The 16,328-nt window shown below is 48.1% G+C and overlaps 1 protein-coding gene across 8 annotated transcripts in view; it reads right to left on the bottom strand.

Annotated features, from left to right (window-relative positions):
• Positions 1-16,328, bottom strand: part of eif4g1b (eukaryotic translation initiation factor 4 gamma, 1b) — a 34,837-nt gene that overhangs the window by 2,923 nt on the left and 15,586 nt on the right. For 7 of the 8 annotated variants that reach the window (XM_079166860.1, XM_079166861.1, XM_079166862.1 and 4 more), the window contains 21 exons: positions 12,005-12,097; positions 11,488-11,572; positions 9,510-10,685; positions 9,289-9,377; positions 8,912-9,098; positions 8,070-8,203; positions 7,696-7,878; positions 7,196-7,612; positions 5,713-5,859; positions 5,294-5,530; positions 5,072-5,176; positions 4,275-4,592; positions 4,021-4,132; positions 3,799-3,919; positions 3,087-3,313; positions 2,818-2,945; positions 2,331-2,503; positions 1,136-1,261; positions 931-1,012; positions 651-749; positions 246-392 (listed from right to left, as the gene is read on the bottom strand). In XM_079166860.1, coding sequence (XP_079022986.1) covers positions 246-392; positions 651-749; positions 931-1,012; positions 1,136-1,261; positions 2,331-2,503; positions 2,818-2,945; positions 3,087-3,313; positions 3,799-3,919; positions 4,021-4,132; positions 4,275-4,592; positions 5,072-5,176; positions 5,294-5,530; positions 5,713-5,859; positions 7,196-7,612; positions 7,696-7,878; positions 8,070-8,203; positions 8,912-9,098; positions 9,289-9,377; positions 9,510-10,685; positions 11,488-11,572; positions 12,005-12,097 — 4,386 coding nt within the window. Of the gene's footprint in view, positions 1-245; positions 393-650; positions 750-930; positions 1,013-1,135; positions 1,262-2,330; positions 2,504-2,817; positions 2,946-3,086; positions 3,314-3,798; positions 3,920-4,020; positions 4,133-4,274; positions 4,593-5,071; positions 5,177-5,293; positions 5,531-5,712; positions 5,860-7,195; positions 7,613-7,695; positions 7,879-8,069; positions 8,204-8,911; positions 9,099-9,288; positions 9,378-9,509; positions 10,686-11,487; positions 11,573-12,004; positions 12,098-12,836; positions 13,035-16,328 lie in introns of those variants that run through there. The other variant, XM_079166867.1, reaches the window with a different exon arrangement.

The following is a 16,328-nucleotide window of genomic DNA, read 5'->3' as shown; positions in this document are numbered from 1 at the left end:
TTATCGAGGCTGCCACTTAAGATACTTCAGGTTAGGAACTTCTCTAAGGAAAGAAAAAAAAAGACCATCCGACCGACCGCAGCCGTGGTCTCGTGTTTGTGTCTGAATTGCACAGTCATCACTTCTCTCCCTGAAATGACTGCGGATGTCATACAAAGACACGACCAAAGTCTCATTTTATAGAAACAAATAGAAACAAAGATGGAAGGAAATGATTCCTCTGAACTTCACACAGGGATACGAACCTCGACCCAGTCAAAGATCCTCTGGTTGTCGGCCTTGTCCTGGATCAGCCTCTCCAGCTGTTTGGTCAGCTCTGCAGAGCTCAGCTCCTTCTTCTTTTTGCTCTCCTCCTCCTCCTCCGTCTCGTCGCCCAGCGTGAACTCCACGTCCTAGTTAACGCCACGGAGACAGAAACGGGCTTTAAACACATCTTCACGTCACCTCGACTGACTTCTACCAGGTTTTACTGCCTGAAAACAAAAAGTCCATCTTCTCTCCGACGGTTCTCGTTTACTGATGGAGGTCATTATAGAGGATCAGGACTAAACCCAGACTGGTTCAGGACCACTTAAAAGTTCCTCACAGTGACTTTAATATTGTAGCAAACTCCCTCGGCTGAAGATGAAGCCGGTGAGCGACCTTCTCACCTGTTCTGTCACAAACTTGTTGACGTCCACGTCCTCGGGGAGGAAGTCTTTCCACCGGAGGCCAGCCTCCCTCCACATCGTGCCGGCCTTTTTATGGCTCTAATGAGGGACCAACAGATTGGTTGTAGACTCACGGGACACACTAGCTGATCACACTGGCTAACATCCATCGCTGGTTTCAAATGTACATAAACTTTTAGCAGCTGGAACTGATTTCAAAAGCCTTTTTTATAATTTACAATATCATATGGATAAAGGATTATAGTTGATCGGTTCTCACCATTCCTTTGCAGAGTAAAGTGAGGATTTGGACCAGCAGGACTCCAGCTTGACCCTGAGGGATCAAAGGCTTTGAAATCTCCCTGGAGGAAAAAGAAAAAGGTCAACCATTAGACATCAAACAGCCAGAAGGTTATCTTCTCTGGCAGATTTCCCCCCTTTTTTCGAAAACATGCCGAGGGGGTCGAGTGAGGCCTGGGACTGACCTGAAGAGTTCTCCCATGGGGATGCCTCCCTCGTGGAGCATGGGAGTGATCTGTTCTGCCAGGTACAGCCAGATGTGGGGGACGTCTATGGACATGTCTTCAGCCACCTCCAGGATATCCTGAAGCCTGAGGAAACACACACACACACACACAGAGCAGACGTTTATTTAAGGTTTAAAGGATGCAGAAGTAGTTCAGAGAGCAGATGAGTTAAACGGAGCAATATGGCACCACATGGACACAAACATGTGGATTTTTCTTTTTTAGGTTTAAAGATTCCTCAATTTCAGCTTAAACCGCTTCAAAAAAAGAAAACATTTGACTTTTCATAAACTAATTCACTCGCTAAAGCCAACGTCTCCCCTCCGGGCTTCTGTCCGTCTGAAATCCTGCTGTTATAAACTAGATTTCTGGCAACAACTTGAAGTGTTCGGTCCAACAGCACGTGCTCTTGGACTTGTATCTTTACTCGTTACATGCACTCTGTTTAGTCAGATAGATTCTTTATTGTCCCAATGGGAAAATTTGATTTAAAGCTAGACATTCAACACATCTCGGCGCAGGCAAACAAAAGACACTAAAGAGTACAGAAAGATGCAATAGAGATGAGAACACACACACACACACACACCCTGGGGTATCAGTGTGTCGTCTTCGGACCCTTCTACAGCCTGTGTACCCTCCACTTATTTTAGGCTAGTGCTTTAAAAAGGGAGTTCTCTAAACGATTCATTTTACACCTGTGATCTCTGCGCTCACACAGAGTACAGAATGTGGGACGATTACAGAGGATCCTCTTTATCTGTTTGAGGACACGGATGTTATGAAGCGTCTAGTAGAGACCTGTCAATCACTGTGTAGCCCCGCCCTAAAGCATCCCCTGCTTTATGGTCTGTTTGACTCTAAATGGACCATCATTTACTAAATGATCATCATGCTGTATTGAAGAAGACTTGAAACTAGAGATTGAGACCATAAACTCATGTTTACAATGTTTACTGAGGTAATAAATCAAGAGAGAAGTAGAGTCATTTTCTCATAGACTTCTATACAACCAGAGGAGTCGCCCCCTGGTGGACACTAGAGAGAATGCAGCTTTTAGACACTTCCGCATTGGCTTTACTCTTCAGAACCGGAGGTTGCTGCCTGCACACAACATCCACATAACTACATTATAAAGGAAGTCCACACTGACCCGGTGTAGTACTGCTGTGTTTGGATGATGTTGCTCTTAATGAGCTGTTGCAGAAGCAGGCCCATGTGCTCCCTGGCGATGGTGCTGCGCTCCAGCGTCGACTCCAGCCCGTTTCGCACGAACACAAACAGCAGCTGAGCGCTGTTCATCTCCTGCACACACTGCAGAGCCTCCTGTCGGGACAGAGGGGGGACACACAGATCGTTGTAAGGATGCAACCGTGTCTGTAATATACACTAACAAGGAGGGAAATAATAGAGGCAGGTAATTACAGTCGCATCTGTTTCTGCTAATCCGAACCAAAATGATTCAACCGACAAACTACGTTGTGCCTTTTATTGTGAGGCAGTCAAGGGAAACACATCGAGGTAAGGTCGGACAAGACAACGTGCAGCGCTTTTTGTCAGCGGGTACTTTGTTGAGCCATTTTCCATCCTGCATACAATGGTTTCTTCTCATGTTCATACGTGTATATATCGGCGTGTACCTTCATGTCGTTGATGTGGAGGTACTCCTCGATGATGGCTGTGGACTTCTTGCTCAGCTCTTCCTCGGTCAAGGCGGGCTTGGTGGGGGTCGGGGGAGGTGGAGGGGTTGCAGCTTTCTCACGCTTTGCTGTTCACACACACACACACACAACACAAAAAAAAATGAAAAATTAGATTCTAGAAATCTAAATTTAGCAAAAACTAAACTAAAAACAGCTTTACTATTGTAGAAAATCCTGGTGTCTAAACATCAGTTTTGGGTCCCCACCGTTCTCTTTGCTCCTGGCTCGGTCTCTGCTGCCTCGGTCGTCCGTCATGCTCGCCACCCGGCGGACGGGATCGCCCGACCCGCGCTGCTCTCGTTCCCGGCTCCGCTCCTCGTTCTCCCGACTGAAGCTGCGCTTGGTGACCTGCAGTCGGTTCCGGTCGCGGTCGTCCCGCCTGTCGAAGCGGTCGCCGCTGCCGCGCTCGAAGCGCTCTCGACTCGAGCTGTTCCTGCAGCGGGACGGAGGGAGAGCAGAGTCAGGGAACGAAAACACAGAGACTCATTGGGGGGGGGGGACTGGTATTGTTAGGATTTATATTCTAGGACTCAACGATTCTGCTTATCGGTTCGGTTCCTTATCAATACTCTTATCGGTTCTTTTTGATTATTGTGTGAGAATCCAGTTTAGCAACAGTTAGCTCAGTCATTAGCTTATTCTAGACACAGAGACAGAAGGTTTCAGACGCTGCTATTTATCCGCGGCGATCTCATTCCATAAATCTTTAAAGTACAGATAGCAGTTAACTCCGGACCTTATCAATACTCCGGGTTTTTACTAATGTAGATCCGGTTCCCGTTTGGAAACGGGTTTCGGAGGGCATCACTCGTCTCATAACTGATACATAACTGTAAACTCTGTGTTGTCGCACTGTGCGTTTGCTACTGAGAGATTCCGTCTTGAGTGCTCTTTGAGAATTGTGTCCCGTTTTCTCACCTCTGAGGAACTCGTCTGTCTGACTCCTGAGAAGAGGCCGAGGACGCCGCCGACTGCTGTAAGGCCGAGAACCTGTTCACGGTGCTGGTGGCCGGACGGCCGCTTGGCTCCGGGGCTGAGCCTGAAGAATACACGACACGGCACGTGTTGAGTTTTTTAAGCTGTGAGGTCGCTCAACATATAACATTATGATGTAATATCACATCGGGCTGTGAAACCTACCAGATTCTGCAGGTTTGGCAGTGGTGCCGCCGCTGCTGCCCTTCCCCCAGCTCCCCCATGTGCCTTTACCACCCGGAGCGAGCAGCTGATTGTTGAAGTCGAGAACAGGAGTCTGGAAAGAAGAAACTGAGGGTTATACACACACACTTCCTGCTAAAACTACGAACATTAATGACAATTAATTACATTAACAGATAACTCTGATATGTCTCATTACAGGTGAAGTGATGAAAAAGGATTGAAGTAAATTCTACCTTTGTGATTTTGCTAAGGCGAGAGGCGTCGATGGGTCGGTTCTTGGAGATGGGCACCGTATTCCAGCCCTCGTCCTGGGGTTGAGAGCCACGGCCGGGGGTGTGAGAGCCCCCGCGACCACCTCCTCCTCCTCCTCCCCCTCCCCCTCCACCTCCTCCTCCACCACCTCCACCCATCCTGCCTCCGCCGCCCATATCCTTCTTGGAGAAGAGGGCCTGCACCTTCATCTGCTCCCTGTGCTCCTCCTGCTCGGCGTCTTTGTGGATCTGGTCGATGGTCTTGGGGCCCTGGTCGCCTCGTCGGGACACCCAGTTGTTCTGTGGAGGGAGACACATCGTGAGTACAGGGCAGAGGGCACGTCGACAGTTTCCCTTTTTTGACATGATTTGAAGTTTCGTATCGTAAAAATAAAAAGAGAATCAAATGGATGGAAAGTGGCCTTTCTGGTCTTCCGACCACTCAATACACAACAACAACTGGGCCAACGTGCTGACTTGGAGCAGCTGATTTTGGTATAAAACACTGAAGACAGCAGGTTTTGTAACACTGTGTGGGTGGGACAGCGAGCCGAACTACAGGACTGCAGCATTCCTTCAGAGACGTAAGTCTCAACACCGGACTGGCTTTAGAACAACTGCAAAATGTACTGGACATCACCGTGAGACACATAAAATGAAAATACTAGATACTCCTTCGTCACATCTGCATATCGTTGTGCATCCCTGCGTTACATAACGACAATAAATGATGAGTTGTGTTGGTGAAGCGATGCGTTTGTGTCGTGCAGACGCGTTACCCGTCGGAGGTCGATCACATCCTGCAACATGAAGCGGATCCTGGACGAGGTCTTCTTCTCCTTGATTATTTTCTCCATCTGATTGAAGTACTGGTCCATACGAGGCTGAGAAGGACCACAACAGGTTGGTGAGTATCTCCTGCACTACGATCCAACTGCACATTTATCAGCATGTATCCTCGTGTGTGTGTGTGTGTGTGTGTGTGTGTGTGTGTGTTGTACCTTGGCCTTCTCAAAGTCCAGGTCCTTGCCGATGGTGGACAACAGTCTGCACAGGCACTCCAGGGACTCTGCGTCGTGGTTTTTGAGCAGCTTCACAATGCAGTCGTGCATGATGACCTCTGTGAGCATCTTGAGCTTGAACAGCTCTCCGATGAACTTGATGTTGCCCAGCGAGCGCCTCCTGGCCATGTCTTTTTCGGCTTGTAGCGCAACAGTGAGCCGCTGCTTCTCCTCCGGCTGCCAGAGAGAACAATGTCACAACGGGGGACGGGACGGGACAAAAAGGGACATTTTAGAGGAGGGGCGGTTAGTTGTATGGAAAATCCTGATACAGTCACTTTCGAATACTTCCCACCGCACACACAACGACCAGCATGACTTCTTTAGCGCATGAATAAAGCTCTGAGGCAGTACTGTACCACTGTGGCAGCCTCCAGCTCCGTCTGCTTCCTCTCAAAGATCTCGTCATCGTCTTTGTCCTTTTCAAACTCCTTCTGGCATCGATTTAGCAGCAGCTTGCGGAAGTTCACAGTGTTTCCCGGCTTATCTGTGGTTTGGACTTTAAGCTGGAAAAAGGAGCAGAGGAATAAAAAAGACATTTAAAAAGAAGACAGGGTGTAGCGATACGTAGCGTGAGTCACTCCTCAGTTCCTCAATCAGTTTGTGTCATTGTGTGGCTTTGGTGCATTAAAAAAGGTTCAGATTCACCAAAGTCACGCAGAAACACAAGAAAACGTACCGATCAACGCAGCGGTAGACCAGCAGACCCCTTGTTGTCTGTGAGGCAACATTAGTGTTTTTGTCAAACGCAGTCTGGCGGCTTTGAGGAGAACAAAGATAACGGCTTCAGTTCCCCGACGTAAAGCGCTGTCTGAAGTTAAAGCAGTGAATATATTCTTAAATACATCGTTCACTTAAACCGATGTGGATTTCTTAAGGTGCCCAAAATACGTCCACAGCAGAACATTGTTTTGCGTCCGTGCTGGTACTTCTGTCTGTTTCTCCAAACTCCATCTACTGCAATACACTGACATAAGAACCTCATACAACCCCATAAAAAACACAAAGTATCCCTTCAAGGTAATCACTGGACAACAACAAGGAACGTCAACTTATTTCTGCTGTTTCGCTTATTTTACTGTTTGTCAAGTTGTTTTTGACATATTTGTGAAGTAATCCGATGCAATGCTCCAGTGCCGATGATCAAATCAGCATTACAGTGATATAGCAGGGAGTTACTGTTCAGTGAATAATCATCACAATTAATGTGGTTTTATTATCCTCAAAGAAGAATTCTTCTTTTCTGAGCTTTCACACTGCGATTAAAGGCGTCGACCAATCATGATGTGCTGAACAAACGTTCACAATGTGCTCCATCGCGTACGACACATGGGGCTGCGTCGTCCGAACAAAGACTGCAAACTTTATTACTTCTTTCAACCTTGTGACAAAGGCAGCTGTTCTTACCTTTCACAATAAAAGCCCCGGACATGTCCACTGCGTAACCGTTTAACAGACGGAACTCGAAGCCGTTTCACTAAAAGGAAACTCAATAAAATAGCTTCCAGTGGCTTTAGGCCACACAACAGACCTCAGACAGACTGCCTGTCAATGCACTGGATCAATGGGATCCTGGTAGTTCCTATAAAAAGGCCTTTATTGTCTCCTTCGACTGATAGTATCTTGGGGAAATTTTTCCCAGCGGGACGAATGAAGTGTTTCTAATCTTCAAAATGATATTAAAAAAGAAATATGTCAAATTAGTTTTAGTCTCCAGAAAAATGAAGAAATGAAACTTACGGAGTTTATCGAAATCCAAACGGTCCTTGAGTGAACATTCAAGCTTATTCAACACATATCTCCATTACGTGTGTGTGTGTGTGTGTGTGTGGCACCACTTACCCCCATAAGGCAGCGGCACATGTTGGCGTAGGCCACCGAAAAGTCTGGCTCGGAGATGGCCTTCTCGAAGGTGAGATCTATGACTCCTTTCAATCTCTCCTCAGTGTCAATAGTCAGTTCCGCCACCTGTTTCATGAGCTGCTGAAACTTCTGCGGGGTGAGTTTGTTGAGGATGCTGCGGACCCGTTTGAACAGCTCCTGGGTCTTGGCGGCCTCCGACTCGTTCTCCTCGGGCTGCTCCTCCTCCGCCGCGCGGGTGCGGACGGCTTTCTTCGCCGAAGGTTTCCAGGCCTTCTCCGCCTTGTTCAGCTGCACGTCATCGCTCAGCGACATGGTGGTGATGATTTTCCTCAGATCTTTGCGCGGCATCTGCTGAGAGCGACGCGGACCGCCGACCCCCATGCCCATACCCGGAGGCTGCAGGGGAAAGGAAGAAAGACACCGTGAACTTTCAAGCGCAGAGCTCTCGGAGGATCACATTGAGAAGATGTTGAACTTACTGGTCCTCTGCCTCCACCACCACCACCACCGCCTCCACCACCGCCGCCACCACCGCCTCCGCCTCCGCCTCCGCCTCCCATTCCAGGCCTGCCGAGGTTGGCGAAGGAGGGCGTGAAGTCGGGGCCACAGTTCATTCCCGTTAGACGACTGGGGTCCAGTTGACGCAGAGGGGCCTTATTAACCTGAACAGACAAACGAAATAAACAAAGTGAAACGTTATTTAGATATTCTGGAACATGTAATGCCGTCATCTTTATGTCTATTTACGTTTCCAGTCGCGGGGACATTAACTACATCCCAGCAGTGCTTCCGGGGCCAAATATAACTTTATAAGTGAAAGACGAAGGTGCGTCTATCGTGTGAGATGTGGCACCTTGTCCAGGACCACGTCACTGATGGCTGGCAGACCCTCGGGCTTGCTCATGCTGGCTGAGCTGAACTGGAAGCCCAGAAGAAACTCTCGGTCGTAATGCTTCTTCTGCTCCGGGTCGATCGGCTTCCATTTTTCTGAAAGAGAAACCAAAAAACATGAGGAAAAATAAATGAGCAGATCAAATTTGGGCAGATACATTTTCCGTCGGTATAAAGCGAGCCGAGCCGAGCTTTACTTCAGAATAAGAGCGCAAATGACTCCAGGTCGTTATAACTGTAGATATCGTCATGCCTCATAATATCCACAAGGTGGCAGATAGGCTGGAAAATGCATGTACAGTACAGTATATATGGCCTGTTTTGTTTTTAATGAGGTGTTTTTGTGTTTTGTTTGTAACAAAATGGGACAGCAATCTGCATTTTGTTGTGCAACCCTGTTGAGCAATGACCTGGTAAAAAGATGCTTAAAATTTGTATTCTCACATGCTTTGATTTTGAAGGCAGCTGTTCCATTTACTACTGTTTCTTTGTGTTTATATAAAATAGAGCAAAGCTTCAAGGAGGCTAACGGTCATGACCTACACTGCATCTATACATTTAAAATCTCCCGGTTTAATCTTCTTCTTGTGCTTATTGTTCAAATAATGCTTCGTTGCCATCACATAACTATCGTTTTCCACTGAACACTCATATCAACAGAAGCACAATCGGGTGAAACGCCGCTCCCTGATTTTCAACAAAGCAAACATAAACGTGCTCGACTGACGCGTCGCCAACTCGTGAACGCAAGCGAGATAAAGATCGGCTGTTCACGCCGAGAGGTATCAAGGTCCAGAGACCCACCTTCTTTGTACTGGTACTTCTTGCCATCCGGCTGAATGTTCTCAGCGTCCCGCTTGTCCTCCTTGTCCTCCTTGTCCTCCCAGGTCAGGTCCGGATCCTCTGGGGCAGGAGGGGAAGCAGCGGGGGGCTTGGTCTCTGGGGCTGGGACGGGGGATGGCTCGGGCTCTGGTGGAGCCACTACCTGCTCCTGGTTCAAAGATGGGAGAGTGGTTAGAAGTCAAGACTGCCATCTTACACTCAATATGTAAAATAAAACGATCCTGAGGGGGGAAAGAAGCCTCTTTTCTCACTGGACTATGACGTCTAGGGGTTGATTTGAGTTAAAAACAGGTTGTAAAAGCATAGAAATTAGTCAATAAATGCATCACTGCACACACCTCTTTAAAGGCATCCAGGAGGTCTCCCACTGCCTCCTTTTTGTTCAGATCCTTCATCTTCCTCTTCTTCTTTGGCACAGACACGGCGGCTAAAAGACGGAAGACGAACACAATCAGCCTCAGATCAAGACAAACGTATCTGGAAAGAGAAGTCCTGCCCGAGAAGATTTACTATTAATGATGGAAGAGAGTATTTTTTTAGCACGCCGTAAACAACTGACCTTGCATAGTAGCTTCTACGAGGGCAGGTGTGACCTCCTGCGGAGGAGGAGGGGTGTCCTCCCTCTCCTCTGCTGTGGGAGAGGGGGGAGCGGGCACCGTTTCCGGGGCGCTGTCAGCCTCGGAAACGGTCTCCGCGGGAGATGGCTCCTCTTCCGCGGCCACCGCCACGGAAGAGGAGGGCACTGGGGTGTCTTCTTTGATGTCCAGGGCGACCGGAGGAACCGTGTCTTGAACTTCGGGCTCGGCGGGTTCTGCCTGGACGACTGCATCGGCAGGAATCTCCTGGACAGCGGGCGCAGGCTGATCAACAGGGGCGGGCGTTGCTTCGACCAGGGGCGTGGCTTCGGCAACGGGCTTAGCTTCGGCCAGGGGCGTGGCTTCGACCACGGGCGTGGCCTCGACCACGGGCTTGGCTTCGACCACGGGCTTAGCCTCGACCACGGGCTTGGCCTCGACCACAAGCTTAGCCTCGACCACGGGCTTAGCTTCGACCACGGGCTTAGCTTCGACCACGTGCGTGGGCGTCGCCTGAGTGACGTCTGTGGAGGTTTGCGTGACATCCGGCTCGGCGATGGGGCTGTCGTCGCGCTCCGTCGTACCTGCGGCGGGCTCCTCGGGGTCTCGCGGGTCCGGCAGCGGCAGCCCGTTGGGGAGGCGGAGCTCCTCCGGCTGTGCAATGGGAGACTCCAGAGGGGCCTCCAGGTGACGAGGTGGCAACACGACCGACGGCCTTTCCGGCTCCGCGACGCCGTTAGTGGTGGAGGAAGGAGTGACCGGAGAGGCAGCTGCCTCTTCCGCTTCAGCCTCCTCTTTCACCTCCACCACCACCTCCTCCTTTGCCTGTGTGGGTTTCTTGTCTGTTCTGCCTTGTGCGGCAGAGGCGCGGAGAGGGCCGGGGAGGGGTGCAGGGTAGGCGGGCACCTCGGGCGCCGACTGGGGGGGCGGTGGTGGTGGTGGGGTGGCTTCCCTGGGAGCTGGGGGAGCATCCATCACGTCTGCAACGGGAGCAGGAGTGGGAATAGTGTCGAGAGGGACGTCCTCCGTGTCTGATAGTCGAGGGGATGCGGGGGGCTTAGTGTTCGTGTCAGAGGGGGAAGCCTCTGTGGGGATGTGGTGTCCCTTAGTAAGTTCAGGGGTCTTTGACGGAGGAGGGGGCGTAGGTTTCCCTCTGTCATCTGGAGGGTCAGAAAAAAATATGTTGTTAAGACGTCTGAAAAGCAGTTCGTTCAGCTCAGTTATCATTTCACAACATCAAAAAGGGTATTCATGGAGACTTTACAGACAACAGATCACATTCAAGCATCTTAACAGCACCGAAGCTTCAAACACTGATTTACCAGAAACAAAATAATATCTCTTTGAGCCCCAAGTAGGAGTTTAAGATGAACAAATGATCAGATTCCTGGTGTGTATATATATATATATACACGCTTTGTGTGTGTCATGCATCCAACAGGAAGTGGGCAATATATCAAAATTACTCAACATATTGCTGTATATTCTACGTTTGTTAAAAAGTAAAAAAACTTTGAAAACGACGTTCAAACTAGCCCCACGCTGTTTTTGCAGTGTGTGCATATATACTAGGCATTACGGTAATTTAATTTCATGTTTATTTACAAATAAATCAAGTATCCAATCGAGTGTATCAGAGCAGTTTTTACTACTGCGAATATCCAATGCTCGTCCCTAAGATTGTGTAAAAAAAAAAAAAAAAATCGCAAATAAGAATGACCTTCTGGTGATTTAATTCAATGTAATAAGTCAGTCAGTCTGTAAATAACTAACAAAGAAAATACATAAAGAAATCAAAAAAAGAAATATTGAATAATAAATGAAATCCAGTCCATAGACATCTATGCGCGTCTCTCTCTTCAGCTCTTTTTTCTCTTTGTTTTTCTTAAAAGCAACTTCTTCAATCGTGTTCATTGTAAAACTGTACTTGTGTGTTTGTGTGAGTGTGCGTGAGACCCTCACCTGGTCTAACCAGAGCCGGTGAGGCAGCAGCTGGGACGCTCTCGCCGTTGGACTGGACCACCGCCGCCGTACCTTCTGATCCCGTCTGTCGGGGAGAAACACAACACACCAGAGAGTAAAAGCGTGACCTCAGCGGTGAGGACAACACTCGTTTTTTTTCCCACTTGACTAAGGAGAAAATAGCTTCACGTTAGATCCTCGTTGGATATAAGAACCAGACATCGGAACTCCAACGGCAAACCATAGATCAGCTCGCTTTTGACAGGTTGTCGTGTAACACATGTAAGAGTCCTGGCGATCGGCAGCATTCCACATAAAGTAGCAACATATGGACGGAGCAGGCAAGTCAATTCTTGTTTCAAATACTTGAGATGCTATAACGGACTAAGCTGACATTTTACACAGTGCTAAGTAGAAGCATATGGCAGCCAAGTCATTTTTACTGTGCTTCAATTTCAATGAAAAAACATTTGATATTGCGTCTAAAAATACAGATTGAATTGACCGGTAAGCTCACCTGTGGTGGGGTTGGGGTAGAGCCACTGCGGCCCCCGGACATAATCTCCTCTGTAATGTCTCGGCCTCCCTGGTTTGGGTCTCTTATTCTGATCTGTGGAGGAGAGGGAAGAGAGTCAGGGTGAGCGCACCGACGATTACAGAGAAAGGAGAGAAGGAAATGAATCCGTACGTGAGGATAAGCACTTGAGAACTTCCCTTCCACAAATGCAAAAGAGAAAAGGGTTGAAAATGTTTCGGGGGGGTGAGGACGGCAGCACACGTAAGAGGAGAGCTGCCTTTCCCATGATGCAACGGCCTGCAGTCGTCAGGCCCTGTGACTCTCGCTGGCTGCCTCCGATTCAATGAAAAAGCTGCGTTTCTCACACTGTGAACGCTGAGGCACCGAAAAAAAAAACCAACCAACAAATTCCTCCGCTCCGCAGCTGAATGTGCTTCGGCCAGTAAAGTCGCATCGCAACGCTGTTTGACTGAGCCGAGAATCGAGTCGGCCCGACTTTAAAAAAAAGTCAGATTGTCAAACTAATTCCGCTGCTGGTTGAAGTTGTTACGACTCTCGTGAAGGCAAAGCACAAATAAAATCTGATCCCTCACAAGGAGTGCCCATACATTACAAAATGCATGCTTTTCTATCCAGCTCTCTTTTCTCTCTCTCTCTCTCTCTACATACTTACCATCGGCAGTCAGAGCTGTCATGCAACTGGTATGAGTCACAGCGCTGCTTAAAGTAAACTCCCCGGACAGAGATTAAACTGTAAAAAGAGTTGAGCTGCTACAGTCTCCGGCCCTACTTTGGGCGTTTTAAAGAACAATATTTGCTCGTTGCCACTGACCTTTTTTTTCCTCTGGTTCAACTGCTCTCTCTCGGAGCCTTACAAACCCGAGCGGGCCTCTCTCATCCTGGGGCCGGAGTAGCCGTTCCAGCGGACTCTCGGGTGCTGGACTTTGTAAAAACTCCCCCACAGACCCCGTAACTGCAGCCCGGTGAAGTTTTTTTCCCCCTCCTCAGTTTAACTCGCACACATCCAGGCCGTGATAAGAGAGCTACAGGCCTGCAGAACAGGGCTGGGCCTGACTGTCAGCAAGCTAGCTAGCAACTTGAATCTCTCTCCCTCCCTCTCTCTCTCTCTCTCTCTCTCTCTCCCTCCCTACCTCCCTCTCTCTCTCTCTCTCATACGCTGAAAAGAACAGGGAGGGGGAGAGGGGGGGAAAAAAAGAGAGGATAAAGCGACTGGCCTTGTAAAGCTATGGTATTGGAATGTGCAAACCCTCCCACAGAGACTAACAGACAGTTAAAGGGGCCGGGAGTGTGAAGGAGGGGCAGGGTAGCGGGGGAGGAAGGGGGGGGGGGGGATAGGAGGGTTTCCAGGAAGAAGAAAAAAAAGTTTGCGTTATCAAATGAGCTGCAGCTATTAGGAGAAACTCCCCCCTTTTCCCCCCTCATTCTCTCTCCGTCTGCTCCGTCATACTGCACACTCAAGTCACTCTTATTTTTTTAAGGCTCGCCCCTTTTGAGGGCAGAGGAAACCAGTACAGGAGGAGGAAGAGGGGGGAGGAGGAAGAGGAGGAGGAGGAGGAGGAGTGGGGGTGCCACAGCAGCAAGCAGAGGAAGGCTGGTTGGTTAGCCCTTCCGGCTCAGAAGGGGGAGGAGACCGGCGGCCACGTGGAGCTGAGCTATGTGCTGACATGTCCTTCACCTCCCTCCCTCCCTCCCTCCCTCCCTCCTCTGGTCTTTCTCTCTGACACATGGGGAGGGGGCGAGCAAAAGAGTAGGAAAGTGGGGAAAAAAATAATAATTGCAAAGCTACAACTTTTTTACATGTAACCAGGAACTAAACGGCATAAATTGGGTGAATGTTGGCAGTTGGAAATATAACAGTCCAAACACAAACTCTTTCTATATCTGACTTGCATTCAACTACATAAGACACACAAAGACACACTGTCCTGTAGGTGGAAGGTCATACTAAACCCTTTTGTCTTTCTCAAAGAGCATCATTCCCAAAACAAGAATGCAGAGCTTGTGGCGTGTACTTCTGCTTTGACACACGTCTTATGGCCGAAGCACCAACCGTTCTCTCAGTCTTGAGAGGAATATGCAGACGTTTCACACCACAGAGACAGCGATTGTGCACGAGGGCCAATGGGAACGAGCCAAAGTCCGACCACCGTCGCTGATAAGCAGTCATGAGCAGACAGATTTAGGATGTTTGGTCAGGTGAAGATGAATAGAAAACATACATTCCACCCACCATGAAGTCAAATCAACGGCAGTAAGAGCTCAGAGCTAGCCAAAACGCATTTTTTTTAGACACACCGACATAGTCGATAAACAGTGCAACGAGGGGAAAACCATGCAAATAGAACCACTAGGTAAACGTGTTCAACTTTGCCTCTCTTGTTAGCAATAAAATAGATTTCTGCACGGATCATTACAGAGTGTAAAACCCCCAAAAAACACCCTCTGGCTGCAGACTTCAGCGCAATGAAAAAAGTTGCAGGTTGTGAAACAGGTTGAAAAAAAACCCTCAACAGTGCAGGAGACGGAATATTTTAATTTCCAGCTGGATAAAAGAGTCTCTGGGGAATCTGGAAATGTCTAAAAACGACTTCTCAAATGAAAGCAGCATCACAGGGAGTGTAAATAAAAGATGAGTACACGAGAGGCACCATCTGGGGCTACAGTTCACAGTGAGCTACCACATACCAGGCGAAAGCCATCTTAGAGAGCTGAGGAAACACTAGACATACTGTAGAATATGTCGCACAGCAGCTCGCTCTCACTCCGCACCACGTTAAGGTCAAGTTCCCCCGCTATCTGGTTCCATCAGTGGACTGAACTCTGCGTCCAGACTCAAGAACGACGCCGGAGTCACACCGAGGGAGATTGCAACACCACCGATGAGCTGCATTATCTAAAAAGCATCGGGTCGTTGGGTTTGCTGTATTATTTGTTCATATTACTGTGAGGCAGTTGTTATATAAACACAGAAAAAGGTCAAAACAGCCGTCGCTTACAGTGACTCGAATGTCGAGTTAAAGCATTCAGAAAATCATCAATTTGTAGTTTTTTGGTAACGTTTTGAAGCCCCAATGTAACAAATCTGTCTGGCTCACATTTATAACAATATGATCTGCTTCTTCCATTATAAACACTTTAAATGTTAAAAGAGCACTCCACTTATTAAGCATTGCACTTCTGTAATATCCAAAAGGATCAAAATAGCAGAACCAAAGATGGAGTCTTTTTTTATTCAATGCATTCTTCTTCCTTCATTACCCACAATGCAACGTGACCACCAACAGCTCCAGCGGAAATTCCAGTGGGTTAAGTTAGCAGAGGCTAATGTAGCCTGGAGCAGCTAGCCAAGATGGCAACCTCCAGTTCTGAAAAGTGAAGCCAGTGCTTCATGTCTTAAAGCTGCATTCTCTCTAATGTCCACCAGGGGGCGACTCCTCTGGTTGTATAGAAGTCTATGAGAAAATGACTCTACTTCTCTCTTGATTTATTACCTCAGTAAACATTGTAAACATGAGTTTATGGTCTCAATCTCTAGTTTCAAGTCTTCTTCAATACAGCATGATGTTCATTTAGTACATGATGGTCCATTTAGAGTCAAACAGACCATAAAGCAGGGGATGTTTTAGGGGCGGGACTACACAGTGATTGACAGGTCTCTACCAGAGCGTTGTCCGGTCTGGGAGTTCAACCCTTTCTCAGTTTGTCATCAGTTCATGAAAGCCTTAAAAAATGTCTTAAATTAGCTTTTAGTGTTATTTAGCTCCACCACCTTGTGTCACTTCTGGTTGCAAATAAACCAAAATGGCAACAGCCAAAGTGCCGAACACAAGGCTTCAAAACAAACTAATGGTTGACGCCACAGTGACTAGTTCCACTTCTTATATAGAGAATACACACGTAAACAGAAGTCTGGTAAGCGTACTTCTATATCTAAACTATCTACAGAGGACTCCTTTAAACTAGACGGATCTGTGAGCTAATGCTTTTATTTGCTCTGCCCCCCCCCTCTCTCTCTGCTGTCAACAGATTTCTATTTATCTAATACGGGGCGGTGTTTGAAACACTTCTGACATGATTTGACAAACGTTTACTAAACCAGTTCATAAAAACACCTGCAGGCTGTTTACATTTTAGCGTTACTCATGCGTCACTTTATTCCCACCCCGCTTTGTGCCAAGTCCCGCCCTGCTGTGCTGCGATTGATTGGCCGGTACTACTGAGCTGTGATTGGCCATCTACAGAGGGCGGATCTGCTCACGTTGATGACGCTACTCTGAAAATAAAAATGAACCGAGAGCTTCCA

The sequence above is a fragment of the Pholis gunnellus genome, assembly GCF_910591455.1.
Source record: "Pholis gunnellus genome assembly, chromosome: 9".
Classification (NCBI taxonomy): Eukaryota; Metazoa; Chordata; class Actinopteri; order Perciformes; family Pholidae; genus Pholis; species Pholis gunnellus.
This window is presented reverse-complemented; position numbering and strand designations above follow the sequence as displayed.